Source organism: Ahaetulla prasina, chromosome 1 (genome assembly GCF_028640845.1).
Source record: "Ahaetulla prasina isolate Xishuangbanna chromosome 1, ASM2864084v1, whole genome shotgun sequence".
Lineage (NCBI taxonomy): Eukaryota > Metazoa > Chordata > Lepidosauria > Squamata > Colubridae > Ahaetulla > Ahaetulla prasina.
In genome coordinates, this window is record NC_080539.1 from 306,756,026 (window position 1) to 306,772,535 (window position 16,510).

A 16,510-nucleotide genomic window follows, 5' to 3' on the forward strand; every position below is an offset into this window, starting at 1 on the left:
ATTTTGTGCAAATACTAACTGTGGAAAAACTCAGATGATTCTACCTTCTAGTCGAAGGTTGAAAAATTTAAGAGTTAAATTTTTCTGACCCTCTCTTTCCTGAATTTAGAGCAACTGAAGGGCTGGATTTTGATTTTCAAAATACTGTCAGCATTAGCTCATGTTGTTGGAAATGTTGGGAGTTGAAGTTAAAGTACCTTGAGGATCTCAGCTTTCAAAGTTAATCTATTGTTTCTACTCCATTTTCAAACATGTTCCTAGACACAACAAAAATAGCTTCACTGCACATAAGTGGAAGCTTATTATACAATTATTTCATGAAAGTTCTACAGCTTGTGGCAAGTAGAATTTGCAGCAACACAAATGCTATCCTCCTGCCAAGAAACACAGTTTAATGGCAACTGTGATTAGGCAGTGACCGACTCCTCCCATATTATCTGCAGAGGTAATGTCTACAAATGTGTTTGTTACCATATTTGATCTCCTGGATATGCTTCCATGCTTGATGGAATCCTGAAATGAATTTCCACCTGACCAGGGGTGAAATCCAGCAGGTTCTGACAGGTTCTGGAGAACCGTTAGTGGAAATTTTGAGTCGTTTGGAGAACCAGCAAATACCACCTCTGGCTGGTCCCAGAGTGGGGGTAGGAATGGGGATTTTGCAGTATCCTTCCCCTGGAGTGGGGTGGAAATGGAGATTTTGCAGTATCCTTCCCCTGCCATGCCCACCAAGCCACACCCACCAAGCCACGTCCACAGAACTGGTAGTAAAAAAATTTGAATTTCACCACTGCACCTGACCTCAACCCTTTCTGTGTCGTCTTTTATTTTTTTTTATGTGAAGAAGCACGTGCAATCAGCATTTTTATTTAGAAATGATAACAAAGATTGGAAATTAAATGGAAGACTGGAAGAAGGGATGGATTTGGAAACAAAAAATTTATTATGCTCTGTTTTCTTCCTTATTATTCCAGAGAAAAACCAAAGTTATGTTGTTTCCTCCTTCACTGAGTTGAAGGCTTATGAGTTGTTGACCAGGTCACCCATCCAGTTTGTTGAGTATCCTTTTTAAAGACATCTCCTTTTTTTTTTTTTTGTTTACATTTATATTCCGCCCTTCTCCGAAGACTCAGGGCGGCTTACAGTGTGTAAGGCAATAGTCTCATTCTATTTGTATATTTACAAAGTCAACTTATTGCCCCCCCAACAATCTGGGTCCTCATTTTACCTACCTTATAAAGGATGGAAGGCTGAGTCAACCTTGGACCTGGTGGGACTAGAACCTGCAGTAATTGCAGGCAGCTGTATTTTAATAACAGGCTTCTTACAGCCTGAGCCACACTGCGGTCCTTAGTGATTAGTTACATTATATATCTATATACGGGTAGAGAGCTTATTCCAATTTATACATATATGCCCAAAGAGAATTTCTCTCTACAAATGAAGTTGGGAAAATAGTCGCACATTCCATGGTGTTGGACATAATGTGCAATTACCTACAGAGTATAGTAATTGCTGTTTTTATTATTGTAATAGAGATTGTTATTAGCTAGCTGCAGTGTGTTAATAATATTAGATATTAAGAATTCATTTAAAAGTTGTTCACTATTTATCAGTCTAGCTGGAGGATATCTGCAGTCTAGCTACATCAATATCTATTGGGACTGGCCCCAAAAAACTCTTTCCACTATTTTATGTGTGCAGAACAATTATAAACAATAGCAAAGATGGTTTATCTCTGATAATCTCCTGTCTTCATTGCCTCTGTGTCCCTTAATTGTACTGTACACAGAATATTCTTTGTTTCCTTTCAGTTGCATAATTATTTATTTCAGCATAATATGAATTCAATAGAATAGAATTCTTTATTGGCAGGAATAGCATTTTGGTTAATGTGTACAACTGTTTATCCTATAAAATGAGAATAGTCATTGCATTCATTCAAATAATGATCTCCTATTAAAAGAAATCCAGCTACAACAAAAGGCAGATGAGCCGAATTTATCCCAAAGGGACTCGGATGGATTCATCTAACTATATGCCACAGATGTTCTGGAATGTTGGATGTCAAATGGTGGCATTAAACTTTCAGACAAGTGGTGAGTGGAGTGCTTCTTTGGCTTGGGTCTGTGTGCTGTATTAAGTTTCTGGCTCTGATATTGTTTTGCACAAATGTATTTACAGTATTTATTTAACAAACCTATATAGCTGCCCATCTATCAAAAAAACAACAACAACAACCCTCTGAGGGTAAACAAAAATAGAATATATTAAAAAGACAATTTAAAAACAGCAATAAATAATGTTGAATACCAATAAAGCTTGCATCCATCCATTAACCACCCCATATCAAGACAATCATTGTGTTTTAGGTCTGAATGGTTATGTGTCTCTTGACTTTAGTCATAATAGAAGGAAAGGTACCCCATTCAGTGAAGCTTGCTAATTTGCATTTTTTTGTCCTGGAGTGAAATAATCTCCTCTGCCACTTCCTTTCCCAGATGTCCCCATGCAGCAGAACATGGCTCTGTTTGAATTCAATGGACAAAGTGGCTATCTTCTTAAACATGACTTCATGCGTCGTCCAGACAAGCATTTTGATCCTTTTTCTGTGGATCGGATTGATGTAGTTGTAGCAAGCACTTTGTCGGTCACTGTAAGTAATCACTGTGGGATTGATTGGGGGATTTGCTGCCCAGAGGTGTGGTGCCAAATATCCAGTGCATCTACACCCAGTAAAGATCTGCAAGGGAAAGTAACTCTAGAGTGACCTGCAGGACATTCTGATTTTTAAATTTTTATAATTTTATGGGGGTGTATATTATTTTAATTTTTGGGCAAATTTAAATCAGTTTTTAAGGGTTGTTTTAACTATTGTGTATGTCTGTATTTTATCTGCCTGTTCACTGCCCTGAGTCCTTCGGGAGAAGGGCGGTATACAAATTAAAATATTATTATTATTATTATTATTATTATTATTATTATTATTATTATTATTATTATTATTATTATTATTATTATCATCATCATCATCATAATATAGTTGTTTCTGTGTTTGAATAAATGAATTCATCTCATGCAATTAACATTCACTTGGCCAGTTGTAGCAATAAAGAGAAAGATAATGACACAGATGGACTAATTTGCAATTTTAGGCAAAATATCAGTCTATGTATTCTATTGCAATAGAGTACTGGACATGTACCACTTCACATCGAAACAGAACAAACCTGTTTGAAGTCTTCTCACTGAGTAAGCTACCATATGGCCATGGCTATATTTGACTGTGAATCTGGTGTTCTCCAGCAGCTGGAAATATTCCCAAATCAATCTCTCAGTTCTTTGAATTCCCCATGTTCATGTAGCAGTTGGTATGAACATCTAATCCTTTTTAAAAAACATAATTCCTTTTCCTAGAAATATTAGCATCACCATGTTTAGGAATATAACTGTATCATTGGAACTAAAGAAAGCAGCTCAGTGAAATATTCAGGTAATACTACTTATATAGTCTAATTTCACTGTAAATTCACAAATGTTACACATCTTTTGAATTTATGCTTCCATCTCAAAGGGGGGGAAAAGCTGTTTTTGAATGGAGTTATAATGTTCATTGATACTTTATGTTAAGCATCAAATTACCTGCTTACTAAAATCTAGAAAACTAAAGAGAAATTAAACTAGAACGCTTCTGAGTGATATGACACATTTTTCTTGTCGGTCAGTTTTTGATTCAAAAAAGCATTCAGTCATGCATTTCTATGAACAGCATTCCACAACAATATTGTCCCAATAGAACAGATAGATGAATTTGTGAAGTGAACAAATATACAGTTTAAGAAATAAAGTGTAATGTAAGACTAATGGGTCTTAAATAAGCCAATGGGAAATAAACATGAAGGAATTAAGTAATAGCTTAAAACAAAGATGCAATTACATTCAAAGGTTGTTACACATGACACAAAAGCGGGAATTATTCAATATGTGACTGTACTTAATAGTAATTATATGAACAGAGTATTGGAAATGAAACAAAATGAAAGTTAGCTTTTGCCCCAGTCCCATCCACACTTTTTTGGAATGGCCTGATCACTCAGAGGCCAGATTCAGCCTGAGAAAAATTATGTGTGCCTCTGGCCAAAAGGGGAAAAAAAGGACTTAAGAGCTAATGCTGAATCTTTATCTTTATGTTCTTGTTCCATACACAGATCATTTCTGGCCAGTTCCTTTCAGAACGCAGTGTGAAGTCTTACGTAGAAGTAGAACTGTTTGGCCTACCAGGAGATCCAAAGCGTAGATACAGAACCAAAGTGACACCAAATGCCAACTCAATCAACCCTATATGGAATGAAGATCCTTTTGTGTTTGAAAAGGTAACAATCCTTAATGTAATGTTGTGTTACTTCCAAGGGTACTATGTCTGCTGTTTCCAGGTCCTAGGCATTTAAGGCAGGGGATCTTCCTCTATCGTTCTTGATATAGGAAGCAGTGTAAAAATGGAATTAAATAAGCAGGTTCAGCAACACATTTTGAGAGTAAATATTAGAATCATCACTTAGTGATAGGATTGGGGAAAATATTTCATTGAGTAAAAGCTGTCCTCCTCAAAAATTCCAAGCAACAGAGATTGTTATAATTTGTAGTTTCTGAGACATATTTTATGGGCAGAATACTTTGCAGACTTCATTTCCTTGTTTCTAGTGACCCTCTCAGGTATTCGTTAATATTTCAATGCTGCAAATGGGAAATTTAAGAGAAAGTGAGGTATATTCAATTCAAAGCAAAAAAAAAAAAAGCCCTCCTAAAATATGTCAGATTGAGAATTACAAATTCTGTGCTTTCTTTAAAAAAATTTTTTTTTTCAAAAGCTCAAGATGGAAATATATGTCCCTTTCATTGCATTATAATCTTCATTATTCTGCACATGAATTGCAAAGCATTGCCTAGTATGAATATAAGAAAACCAATATAGAACTATGTTCCTAAAATTAGAAATGCAGAAAGCACCCATGCACAGATCAGCGGTGGTGCTTATGTAGTTCACATTGTCCAAAATGACTTTAGGTAGATAGGAGGGTAGAGGAAGAAAGAGAGAGTGGGGAGGAGGGAGAGAACCAAAAGATAAAAGGAAGGCTTCAGTACAGTTATTTATATATTTCTAAGAATATCATACTTTTAACCAGATCATATTTTTTTTTGTTTATACCTCTTGGCTATCAGCTCAGAAAAGTTTATGTTAGACAGAATCAACCCACATAGTGAACCCTCCCTGCGTATGGGTGGCTGACCTTGAAGCTGGCAGAAGATTTCTTTTTAAAAAGTGATATTATTCTTGAGCTAAGATGAATCAGGAAGTGAGATAGCAGCTAATGAAAAGGAATAGCTGGGGATGTGATGGGGAGAAAGGGAAGCAGCTCAGCCACTTGCTTTTAAAATCTAAGTAAGCCATATCATCCACAAGAACATAGAAGCCCTTTCAGATATGAAAGCACAGAAGATAAGGGGGACCTCCAAAGTATAGCTATGGAACTAGTTTTCTCCACCTTGGGTTTTTTAGGTTACAAACTGTCATACATTTTTTTTCCTGCCAGATTTTGATGCCTGAGTTGGCTTCTCTCAGAATTGTAGCTTTGGAAGAAGGTGGGAAGTTTATTGGTCACCGCATTATCCCAGTTACCGCTGTGTGCTCTGGTAAGACTCGATCATTTTTCTGACCATTGAACTTGACTGTTTCTCTCTTTCTCTCTTTTTTTTTTACCAAAACCTTGGGGTGGCTTCCCATAAATCTTGATATCCTTCATAGAGCCAGAGAAGGCTGGCTCAAAGCCATCTTTGTACATTCCTCAAAAGCATAAAGTACTAAAGCAGGATCTCCTTGTGGGAACTAGAAAATCTGAAAACCTTTTATTCATGTCTAATTGATTACAAATATAAGTAGCTTCACAGTGCTTTAACCCAGGGGGTCTCCAACCTTGGCAACTTTAAGACTTGTGGACTTCAACTCCCAGAGTTCCTCAGCCAGCTGGTTGAGGAACTCTGGGAATTGAAGTCCACAGGTCTTAAAGTTGCCAAGGTTGGAGACCCCTGCTTTAACCCTACTCAGGATCTGAAAAAAGATCTGAAAATGAGGGTAGAGAGAACTATACGAAATGGAGTAATGTATGCCACCAGACTTTTTCCTTATTTTTTTCTTCTTATATTTGAAGGAATGCACAAAGAGAGCTCATTCCTTAAGGAAACACACACACACACACACACATACATATGTATGTATGTATGTTTAGGTATTTCATCATGAGTGACTTTTGTGAACTTTGGTATGAAACTGGTACACAGCTTACAAAAGCAGAAATAATTTATCGAAGAACCTACAGTGATACTGTTTTTCTGGGCAAGCTCATTGCATTTTTTACTCTGGCATCCAAATTGCCACCGCTATACATTTTCCTGCTGGATTTATCCACTTTCTTTTTTAGGCTACCATCATGTTTGCCTTCGTAGTGAGAGCAACCGGCCTCTTACAATGCCCTCTCTATTTGTCTATGTGGAGATGAAAGATTATGTTCCTGATTCATGGGCAGGTACAGTATTCTGAGGATGAAAGAGCAGGACAACGATATTTCAGTTGCAGGGTTTTAAAAAAGAATAAAAGGTGGCTTTAACTCTTTATTGCTATTAGTCTTGATTTGCTTCTAGATTTTTAAGCTGAGGCCTGGCGTACATTGGCCAATTAAAATGATTTACAATATCTTCTGGATGAAGGATGTTTGAAAATCCTGCGTGAGCAGGGGGTTGGACTAGATGACCTCCAAGGTCCCTTCCAACTCTGTTACTGTTAGATGTTAGATTCTCTAAGTTAAAATTGTGAAATAACTTGAAGGAGGCATAGGATGAGGTGTTTTTTAGGTAGATATGAGGGTCTTAAGGAAGCCTTCAATAAAGATGTCAATCCTATAATTGTTACCAAAATATAATAAGTGTAGAAGATTAGGGAATGGCCTTGAAGGACAGGAGGAAGATCAGACAAACACAACTTAAGTCTGGTTCAAAAAAACTAAATTAAGAAAATGTCTCAGATAGGCCCCTCTCTCATTCACACAAGGAGAAAATGAGGGGGGGGATGAGAGCATACTCAGAATTGCAATATTCTGTACTGTAGCTGTTCCAAGCAAAGTAATTTTGGACCTACATGGCATTGATTTCCTAGACTGGTCTAATTATGAAGGTCCTGTCAATAAGAACTGGCCTATATTGCCATACTTGTAGCAACCACAGGGCGCGTTTATCTTCTTTTCAGCTATTTATCAGTCTCCCAGAACAAGAGTAGGTAACATAGTGCCTCCTTCAGATTGATTTTTGCTCCTGGATACATCCGTGCAGCTTTCTTGCCACAAGTGATTAGCCATTGCCTTACTCTGAAGATTATTTATTTATTTATTTATTTCCCAATTGAGCCCACAGACCTGGTGTTCTTCAGAGGTTTCCTATCCAAACACAACCAGACCTGTTCTTATTTGATATTTTTCTTTTTTTCAGCTATTGTTCTTATTTGGTTTCTGATCCCAGACAAGGTCAACCAAACAGGACAAAGATGGGGAAGATTTAAAAATCTTTTTTGCTTCTTTTTCTAGCTGAAGGAGGGGATATAAGAAAAACTGTAAATGAGGATGTAGGTCACTCAGCATTGTTCTAAAAATACTACAATGTTTTGCAAGAAAAAATACATTTTGTTGCTCATATAAATGATATATCTTTGAACTGAATACAAGCCCTTTTCAGTTTTATCCCAATGCAGGCAAAATGCAGAAGCTTAACAATCTATTACTGCAAGTTTTATGTCTTGAATTATTTTTATTAGTTGATTTAGAATAACAGAAAGCGTATAAGAAAAGGCAAATATTACTATATTCTTAGTAAAGGAAGTAGCAATCAATCAGTAGGAGATAATGAAATGGTATTGTACATTTTGTTTTTTAAAAAAAATAGATCTCACCATGGCTTTATCCAATCCAATAAAGTTTTTTAATGCACATGATAAAAAGGTGAAGAATGCAGATGCTAATAATGAGGTGAGTTCTCCAAATAATATTTTGTTTGTGTAAAATATCTGATTTTGTATTATAGCTCAAATCAGGCTACTAGTGATAGAAGTTAAGTCAGCATATTCCATCTCAGAATCTGACATGCCTCTTAATAGCAACCAATTATTTTAAAGAGGCTTTTAATAAAATGGGCCAAATGTTGTTTTAGAATCATAAAATTAATACTTCTGAAAATACTTCAATTAGGATCAATAATGTTATCCATACATTCTGAATGTTAATAGAATTCTCTGAAAGACAAGAAACATCTAAGAAATTGGGATAGCAAATAGTTTATAGATAGTCCTTGTTAATGACTGGTTGCTTAATGACCAAATTAATAATGGTTTCAGAAAGGGTGGTTTATGGCCCGTAAAGCACTTCCAACCATTACAGAACATTGTAAAAACAACAACCTAGTCACATGATTATGATCTGCGTCCTTGGCAACCAGTTCACTGATCATGTGATTGTCATTTGCAATGTTCTCTGCTGGCTTTCCCAGAAGGTCAGTGGGGAGAGCAGCAGGGAAGGTTGTAAGCAAAGGATAGGGCGGTAAGCTGAAATCCTTCATGGGGCTGGAGGAACAAAGTTGCAACCCTTGAATCCTGAAGATTTCAGCTCTGGTCTTGCAGCCCCATGAACGGTTTTTCCTTTGTGCATGGAGGGGAGGGGAATCCCTTCAGTAGATTGCAAAAATGGAGCTGAAATCCTAAAGATTTAGGTGAGAAATTCTGGGAGTTGAATTCCAGACAGCTTAAAGTTGCTGAGATTGAAAAGGGCTGTTTTAAGATCTGCATTGTACTGTCATATGGAGGATGAGGAAGGGGATTTAGCAAAGGATTCAAGGAATGTAGTAGAGTAGTGCATTGGAATTTTAAAATAGATGAAAACAAATTTGACTATCTGTTCCATTTGGCCTCTGAAGCATTTTTAGTGATTATATTCCCAAGGAATCTTAAATTTTAAACCTGATTAATGTACCATAGTTGCTACATTCACATAACGTAACCAAAATGCCATGTTATGCTTTATCATATGCTGAAACAAACTATATTATGGATTAACGCGATGGCTTTGTTTAACCCATGTTAAAACCATGACTTGCTTTGTACAGCCCATTTTCAGCCCATTTCAACTGTAAATCTAGCTGCTAGATATTTTGAAAAGCAGAATTAAATTCTTTCTTATCCAAATTCCCTTTTCACATCAGACAGTGTCAGGTCCAGCCCAAAATGACATAGAACAATCCAGCCAAAGTTCAGTTCTTTATTTGCTTACACACCACAGACAGAATCTGCCCTTACTACTATCATCCTTTTCTGTCTGGAACCCGCACTGCATATCGGACATTAATACAAATACAATTGAGAGAGTCCAGAGATATTTCATGAGAAGAGTCCTCCACTTCTCCGCTCGCAACAGAATACCTTATGCCACCAGACTTGAAATTTTGGGCTTAGACAACTTAGAACTCTGCCGACTTCGGTCTGACCTAAGCATAGTACATAAAATTACCTGCTACAATGTCCTACCTGTCAATGACTACTTCAGCTTCAACCACAACAATACATGAGCAAACAATAGATAGAAACTTAAGGTAAACTGCTCCAAACTCGAATGCAGAAAATATGACTTCAGCAACAGAGTGGTCAATGCACTACCTGACTCTGTGGTTTCTTCCCCAAAGCCCCAAAACTTTAACCTTAGACTGTCTACTGTTGACCTCACCCCATTCCTCTTTGCCTGTAGGAACAAAATAAAAGCCTGGATGTATAGCAGTGTTAGGGAGCAGCTGAAGTGCTGCTTTCCAGACTTGCTTTTCTCCAGTTCTTATTCTGATTTAGACAGTTATTCACAAACAGAGTGACTGTCTCATCAAGTCTTCATCAGATTTCACATTTAATTATCAAGAAGCTGTAAAAGGAATTTTCTTGAAGCTAAGAATAAGACAGTAGTAGTTGTTGTTAGTTGCGAAGTCGTGTCTAACCCATCGTGACCCCATGGACAACGTTCCTCCAGGCCTTCCTGTCCTCTACCATCCTCTGGAGTCCATTTAAGCTCATGTCTACTGCTTCAGTGACTCCATCCAGCCACCTCATTCTTTGTCATAGTTAGAAGGTAGTGACAGTCGTTAGAATGCACATTTTACTGAGTTATCACAGCTCTGGGTGCTGCTGAGCAATTTATTTGGAGCAGTCAACATGAAAAGTATAGCGATGCATGTCTATTGAGGAAGTCATAGAATATTTGGGGCTGTCAGAGAACCAAACAACTTGAAGTCTTCAGTTAAAAGAAGTCAAAGTGAATGGAAAAAGGAAATAATATTTTTCAGGTTGAGAGGCAGGACATTCACATGCGCTACCCTGAAGAATGATGATGGACTATCTCCACTTGTTACATATTTTATAGATACCATCATTTGTGTTGTAAATGTTGCACCTTGATGAAGGTATCTTTTCTTTTATGTACACTGAGAGCATATGCACCAAGACAAATTCCTTGTGTGTCCAATCACACGGCCAATAAAAAATTCTATTCTATTCTATTCTATTCTATTCTATTCTATTCTATTCTATTCTATTCTATTCTATTCTATTCTATTCTGATACCTCATCTTTCTTGCTGCTTTCATGCAGGAACATTAAAGTGTCAAACAGGAATAAAAAAGCAACAACGATATAGGATTGGGTAGGAAGCAGCCAATTTTTCCCCAGGATCTATTTTTGCACTGACAACAATTTTCTGCTGAACTTTATTTTATAGAAATCGATACTGGAAAAGGATCTTTCAGTCAATGAGATACCTAACATCCTAGGAAGCTATTGCACTCCTTCAAATGGCCCCACAGGTAATGCTACGGAAATGATAGGAGCTGAGAATGGGAGAACGCGCATAATTCACATATTGAAAAGAGACGGTGTAGCTCCCTGTGACAAGAAGTAGGATCAGCCCACATCACTGGAACCGGTTGATCACTCTGACCATAGTAAAAATCTGTGATAAAGGAATCAAGTTTTAGTCAACTCTGATGCTGTTTTCATTCTCCAGGAACCTTGATTACACCAAAAGAAGGGACCATGAAAGAAGCTGCAAAATTAATTACAGGTAAGAAAGCCCTCTCTTTTTAGCAATCTGACACAACGTCACATGTAAACAGATTTTACACATATATCATCACGTGTGGTGATTCAGCCAGAATACGATACATTTATATCAACTGGTGGGCTTTATCACATTACTTTTCAAACCCTGCTCCACAAATTTATTCAGACTTCATTGCAGAAAAAATTGCAATGGGAATTAAAAAACCCTCTCCTTATTACAGTAAGAGGAGGCTTGAAACTTTTCATTTCATCTAAGCCATTTAGGGTTTTTAGAGAATATATGATGTGGAAGGTATATGTTCCAGGGATGGGTTCCACTTACCTTCGCTACTGGTTCACAATGGGATCACACATAGGTGCATGCTTTGCTCGCGCGCAGTATTTCTGCTCATGCAGAGAAGCTTCTGCGCATGCGCAGCGTGTCCATGATGATGTCTGGGTGGGTGGGCGGAGCCTTCCACCGCCGTTACTACCGGACTGAACCGGACTGTTCGCTTCTGTTTAACTTCCTGTTTAAATTCCTGTTTAACTTTAAACTGTTTAACTGTTTAACTTCCTGTTTAAGAACTGTTTAACTTCGTGTTAAAGACTTCTTCAGCTTCAATAGCAGTAATACAAGAGCAAACAATAGATTCAAACTTAATGTCAACCGCTTCAATCTTGATTGCAGAAAATATGACTTCAGTAACAGAGTTGTTAATGCTTGGAATACACTACCTGACTCTGTGGTCTCCTCTCCAACTCCTAAAAGCTTTAACCAAAAACTGTCTACCATTGACCTCACCCCATTCCTAAGAGGACTATAAGGGGCGTGCATAAGTGCACAGAAGTGCCTACCGTTCCTGACCTATTGTTTCCTTTCAATATATGTTCCTGTATATAATGTTATGACAAAATAAAATAAAATAAAATAAAATAAAACAAAATAAATAAAGATCCAGACTGAACCAGTAGCAACCCACCACTGATATGTTCCCAAACTTATTCTTTAGGACTTCCAACAGTTTACCTATCAATACTTAAGAGACTATTTGCCTTGTCCTGGTTGTTCTTTTTCTGTCTTTCCTTTTACTTTTTCCAGTATTGGAAAACCAAGGGTCTCCAGTCTTGGCAACTTTCAGACTTGTGGACTTCAACTCCCAGAATTCCTCAGCCAGCAAAGCTGGGAGTTTAAGTCCACAAGTCTGAAAGTTGCCAAGGTTGGAGACCCCTGTTGTAGACTTCTTAGAGAGCTAGGACTTCACACAAATAGGGTGATTTGAGCCTTGTGATTTGTGACTCAAGTGAATCTAAATTTCTTTTCCAAGGCTGTCATTGCTACTCTACTCCAAACACTAATCTGTAGCATATTTCTCTGCTGCTGGTTCTTTTCCTTGATATTCACTCTTGAAAGGCAGAAGCTACTTTGAACCTGTTGCCATTAGTTTGGCCTTCTTTATATGTTATCTTAGTCGCATTTTTTTCACTATGGTCTTTGACTTTTACTATTAGAGTACCAGATCATTTGCATTTTCAGCTATCAGAGCAATATCATCAGCAAAGTGCAATTATCCAGTCTGCATCAGCAATGATATTCCTCGTTCTTTCATAAAGCCAGCTTTGACTGCTAGCATCTCCCTTCCCATGCAGAGCTCTAATCTGCCTTGAGGCATTGTTTTGTTAGCATATGAAATTAAGGATGTTAGATGATGTTTGCTTTGCACATTCTTTTAAATCTTCTTTCTTTAGTTTGGTATGTAGATTGACTTATTGCAATCTGCTGGCCACTCTGTCCTTCTCCAGTTTTGCTGGCATAGCTTGGCTAGCAAATTTAATGACTAATGGGCCCAGATTCCAGAGGGAGTTTGGTGTTGTTTCTGCTGATTGATTGCACAGTCCATTTAACATGCTGATAACCAAACTTGGAAAAGGGGATGGTTGAAGCTTTGGATCAGATCTTACCCATGAAACTTCTCCCATCTGGAGATCTTAGCACTCCCTGTAGTTTATAGAAGAGTTGAGGGAGATGAGGTGAGAAAAGACATGTCACAAGCATTGCTGGCATTTCCCAAGGGATAAACTGGACTGAACATGGGTCAGACCCATTATAAAGGCCTACCTAGTAACAGTAGGACAGTGAAGCATCATTATGTTTCCCTTGGGAGATAGGGCAGTATATAAATACGATTAAATAAATAAATAAATAAATAAATAAATGTCTCTGCTCTTATTGCCTTTGCAGATAGCCACACTTTTTCAAGTGACATAAACCTCTTGGATAAGGGTAGTTTGGAGAACTTCTTGCAGGGGCATGCAGAGAAATTACTAGGCTCTGTTGGATAAAATTGTTTGGATTCATTCTCAATTCAACACTGGCTTTATTGAGTTTAGTGGAGATGCATAGTCTTGGCTTTTTATCTGGGAAGAGTTTGAACCTGTTGGACCTGAGGAAGTAGACATGGTTCTTAGAACTGTTTGCTCAGCCACCTGCTCTTTAGAACCCTATCCCTCCTGCTGTCTCCTCCTAAGGAGCAGCCGTCCACAGCTGATGTGGTCAATCTCCCATCCTCTCCTTATCCAGACAGGTTTTAAGGAACTGGTCTATTCCCTGGTTTCTTGGTCTTTGCTGCAATCATTAGCTGTCTTCAGTTGTCATTCTTCCCCTGAAAGTTAAGTAAAGTAAAACTTTTACCGGAAGTAAAAGTTAGGGTTTTTTTTTTAAAAAAAGGTGAAGATACATTATCCTCATCTACCAAGTTGCTTCCTTCATAGCGTAGAATAGAGGATGGAGCACCAGATGTCCTGTTTTTCATCTCTATTTTGTTGCCATTATGAACATAAAACAATTAAGGCTGGAATAATCAAAGGTCACTCTCTTTGGGACCGCTCATACTAATTATTCACTGTAATGGTTCTGTTTTCTGGGAAATTCTCTGGCCTGTTTGGAGGGGCGGTGTTGTAAATTCTTGCCTATTCATGCCTCTCTCCTGCTTTTACCTCCTTTTTGTCATGTTTTGCCAGTTATCTCTTTTTGTTGTTTGCTGGTCTTTAATAAATAAACATCAAGCTATATTTTTTACTCACTGTACTGGTATAGTTGCTCGCCTATGCATATTGACCATGCTGGATGCAAACTGGAAATTATGGTAATATTCCAGCAACAGAGAAATTCCACTTCTACTTAGAGTACAGGTTGATAAAGTTGTCAATGCTTATGTTACTTGGGAATTATGGAAGTAGGTGCCCCACTACATTGTGGAAAATTTCTCTTGCATGATTATTGTTTTAAGATAGTTTGAAAAGTTCACTCCAAGTAAGATAAAAATCCAGAAAAAAGTGAAGCATTAGCACTTTGCAGAACTTGGTTTACAATGAAGGAGCATTATTTGCACATTACCCCCAACAATCAGGTCCTCACTTGACCAACCTTGGAAGGTTTATTTATTTATTTTATTTATTTATTTAATCGCATTTTTATACCACCCTATCTCCCAAGGGACTCAGGGCGGTTTACAGCCTAATAAAAAATACATATAAATACAAAATAAAACACCAATTTAAAAAACTTATTAAATAAGGCCGAATATTAAAACTACAATAAGATAATAAAACCCCGTTAAAACCAAATTTAAAATTTAAAATTCTAGTCCAGTCCTGCGCAAATAAATAGATGTGTCTTAAGCTCGCGGCGAAAGGTTCAAAGGTCAGGAAGTTGGCGAAGTCCTGGGGGAAGTTCATTCCAGAGGGTGGGAGCCCCCACAGAGAAGGCCCTTCCCCTGGGTGTCGCCAGTCAGCACTGCCTGGCTAATGGCACCCTGAGGAGTCCCTCCCTGTGAGAGTGCACGGGTCGATGGGAGGCAATCGGTGGCAGCAGACGGTCCCGTAAGTAACCCGGCCCTATGCCATGGAGCGCTTTGAAGATAGTTACCAAAACCTTGAAGCGCACCTGAAAGGCCACAGGTAGCCAGTGCAGTCTGCGCAGGAGAGGTGTCACATGGGAGCCACGAGGGGCTCCCTCTATCACCCGCGCAGCCGCATTCTGGACCAACTGGAGCCTCCGGGTGCTCTTCAAGGGGAGCCCCATGTAGAGAGCATTGCAGTAATCCAGATGAGATGTCACGAGAGCATGAGTGACCGTGCATAGGGCATCCCGGTCTAGAAAGGGGCGCAACTGGCGAACCAGGCGAACCTGGTAAAAAGCTCTCCTGGAGACGGCCGTCAAACGGTCTTCAAAAGACAGCCGTCCATCCAGGAGAATGCCCAAGTTGCGCACCCTCTCCATTGGGGCCAATGACTCGCCCCCAACAGTCAGCCGCGGCTGCAGCTGACTGTACCGGGGTGCCGGCATCCACAGCCACTCTGTCTTGGAGGGATTGAGCTTGAGCCTGTTTCTCCCCATCCAGACCCATACGGCCTCCAGACACCGGGACAGCACTTCGATAGCTTCGTTGGGGTGGCCCGGTGTGGAAAAGTACAGCTGAGTGTCATCAGCGTACAGTTGGTACCTCACACCGAAACCACTGATGATCTCACCCAGTGGCTTCATATAGATGTTGAACAGGAGGGGTGAGAGAATCGACCCCTGCGGCACCCCACAAGTGAGGCGCCTCGGGGTCGACCTCTGCCCTCCCGTCAACACCGTCTGCGACCGATCAGAGAGATAGGAGGAGAACCACCGATAAACGGTGCCTCCCACTCCCAATCCCTCCAACTGGTGTAGCAAGATACCATGGTCGATGGTATCAAAAGCCGCTGAGAGGTCTAATAGGACCAAGGCAGAGGAATAACCCCTATCCCTGGCCCTCCAGAGATCATCAACCAACGCGACCAAAGCCGTCTCAGTGCTGTAACCGGGCCGGAAGCCAGACTGGAACGGGTCTAGATAGACAGTTTCATCCAGGTACCTGGGTAATTGACATGCCACCACACTCTCTACAACCTTCGCCGCAAAGGTTGAGTCAACCTTGAGCCCTGACAGGTTCGAATTCCAGGTATGGGCAGAGTTTGCATGCAATACTGCACTTTAACCACTGAACCACCACAGTGTAAGAATAAATTAGTCATTTATTCAGAATAATAGCTAGACTTCAAAATGGAGTCTCGGAACCTAATTTATAAGTGGAGGAAGAGGTGCCACTAAACCAGCTTCCCATTAAGCCAGCTCCATGTCTAGCTGGAAAACCCAGTTAAATGGACCAACCATTGAGCAAAGTACCATCAATATTATGAACAGTAATCAGATGGCTTTGAAATTTTTAGATTCACTCTAGAGCAGGGATCCCCAACCCCTGGACCATTAGGAACTGGGACACACAAGCGGCGGGTGAGTGAGCAAAGCTTCAT

At 39.1% G+C, this 16,510-nt stretch overlaps 1 protein-coding gene across 1 annotated transcript in view; it reads left to right on the top strand.

The window, feature by feature from the left end:
- PLCB2 (phospholipase C beta 2) overlaps positions 1–16,510 on the top strand; it is a 65,969-nt gene that overhangs the window by 40,536 nt on the left and 8,923 nt on the right. Inside the window, exons 17-25 of the mRNA XM_058162109.1 lie at positions 975–1,059; positions 1,975–2,099; positions 2,502–2,656; positions 4,209–4,373; positions 5,592–5,691; positions 6,477–6,581; positions 7,987–8,069; positions 10,848–10,932; positions 11,133–11,189. Of these exons, the coding sequence (XP_058018092.1) occupies positions 975–1,059; positions 1,975–2,099; positions 2,502–2,656; positions 4,209–4,373; positions 5,592–5,691; positions 6,477–6,581; positions 7,987–8,069; positions 10,848–10,932; positions 11,133–11,189 (960 nt within the window). The remainder of the gene's footprint in view (positions 1–974; positions 1,060–1,974; positions 2,100–2,501; positions 2,657–4,208; positions 4,374–5,591; positions 5,692–6,476; positions 6,582–7,986; positions 8,070–10,847; positions 10,933–11,132; positions 11,190–16,510) is intronic.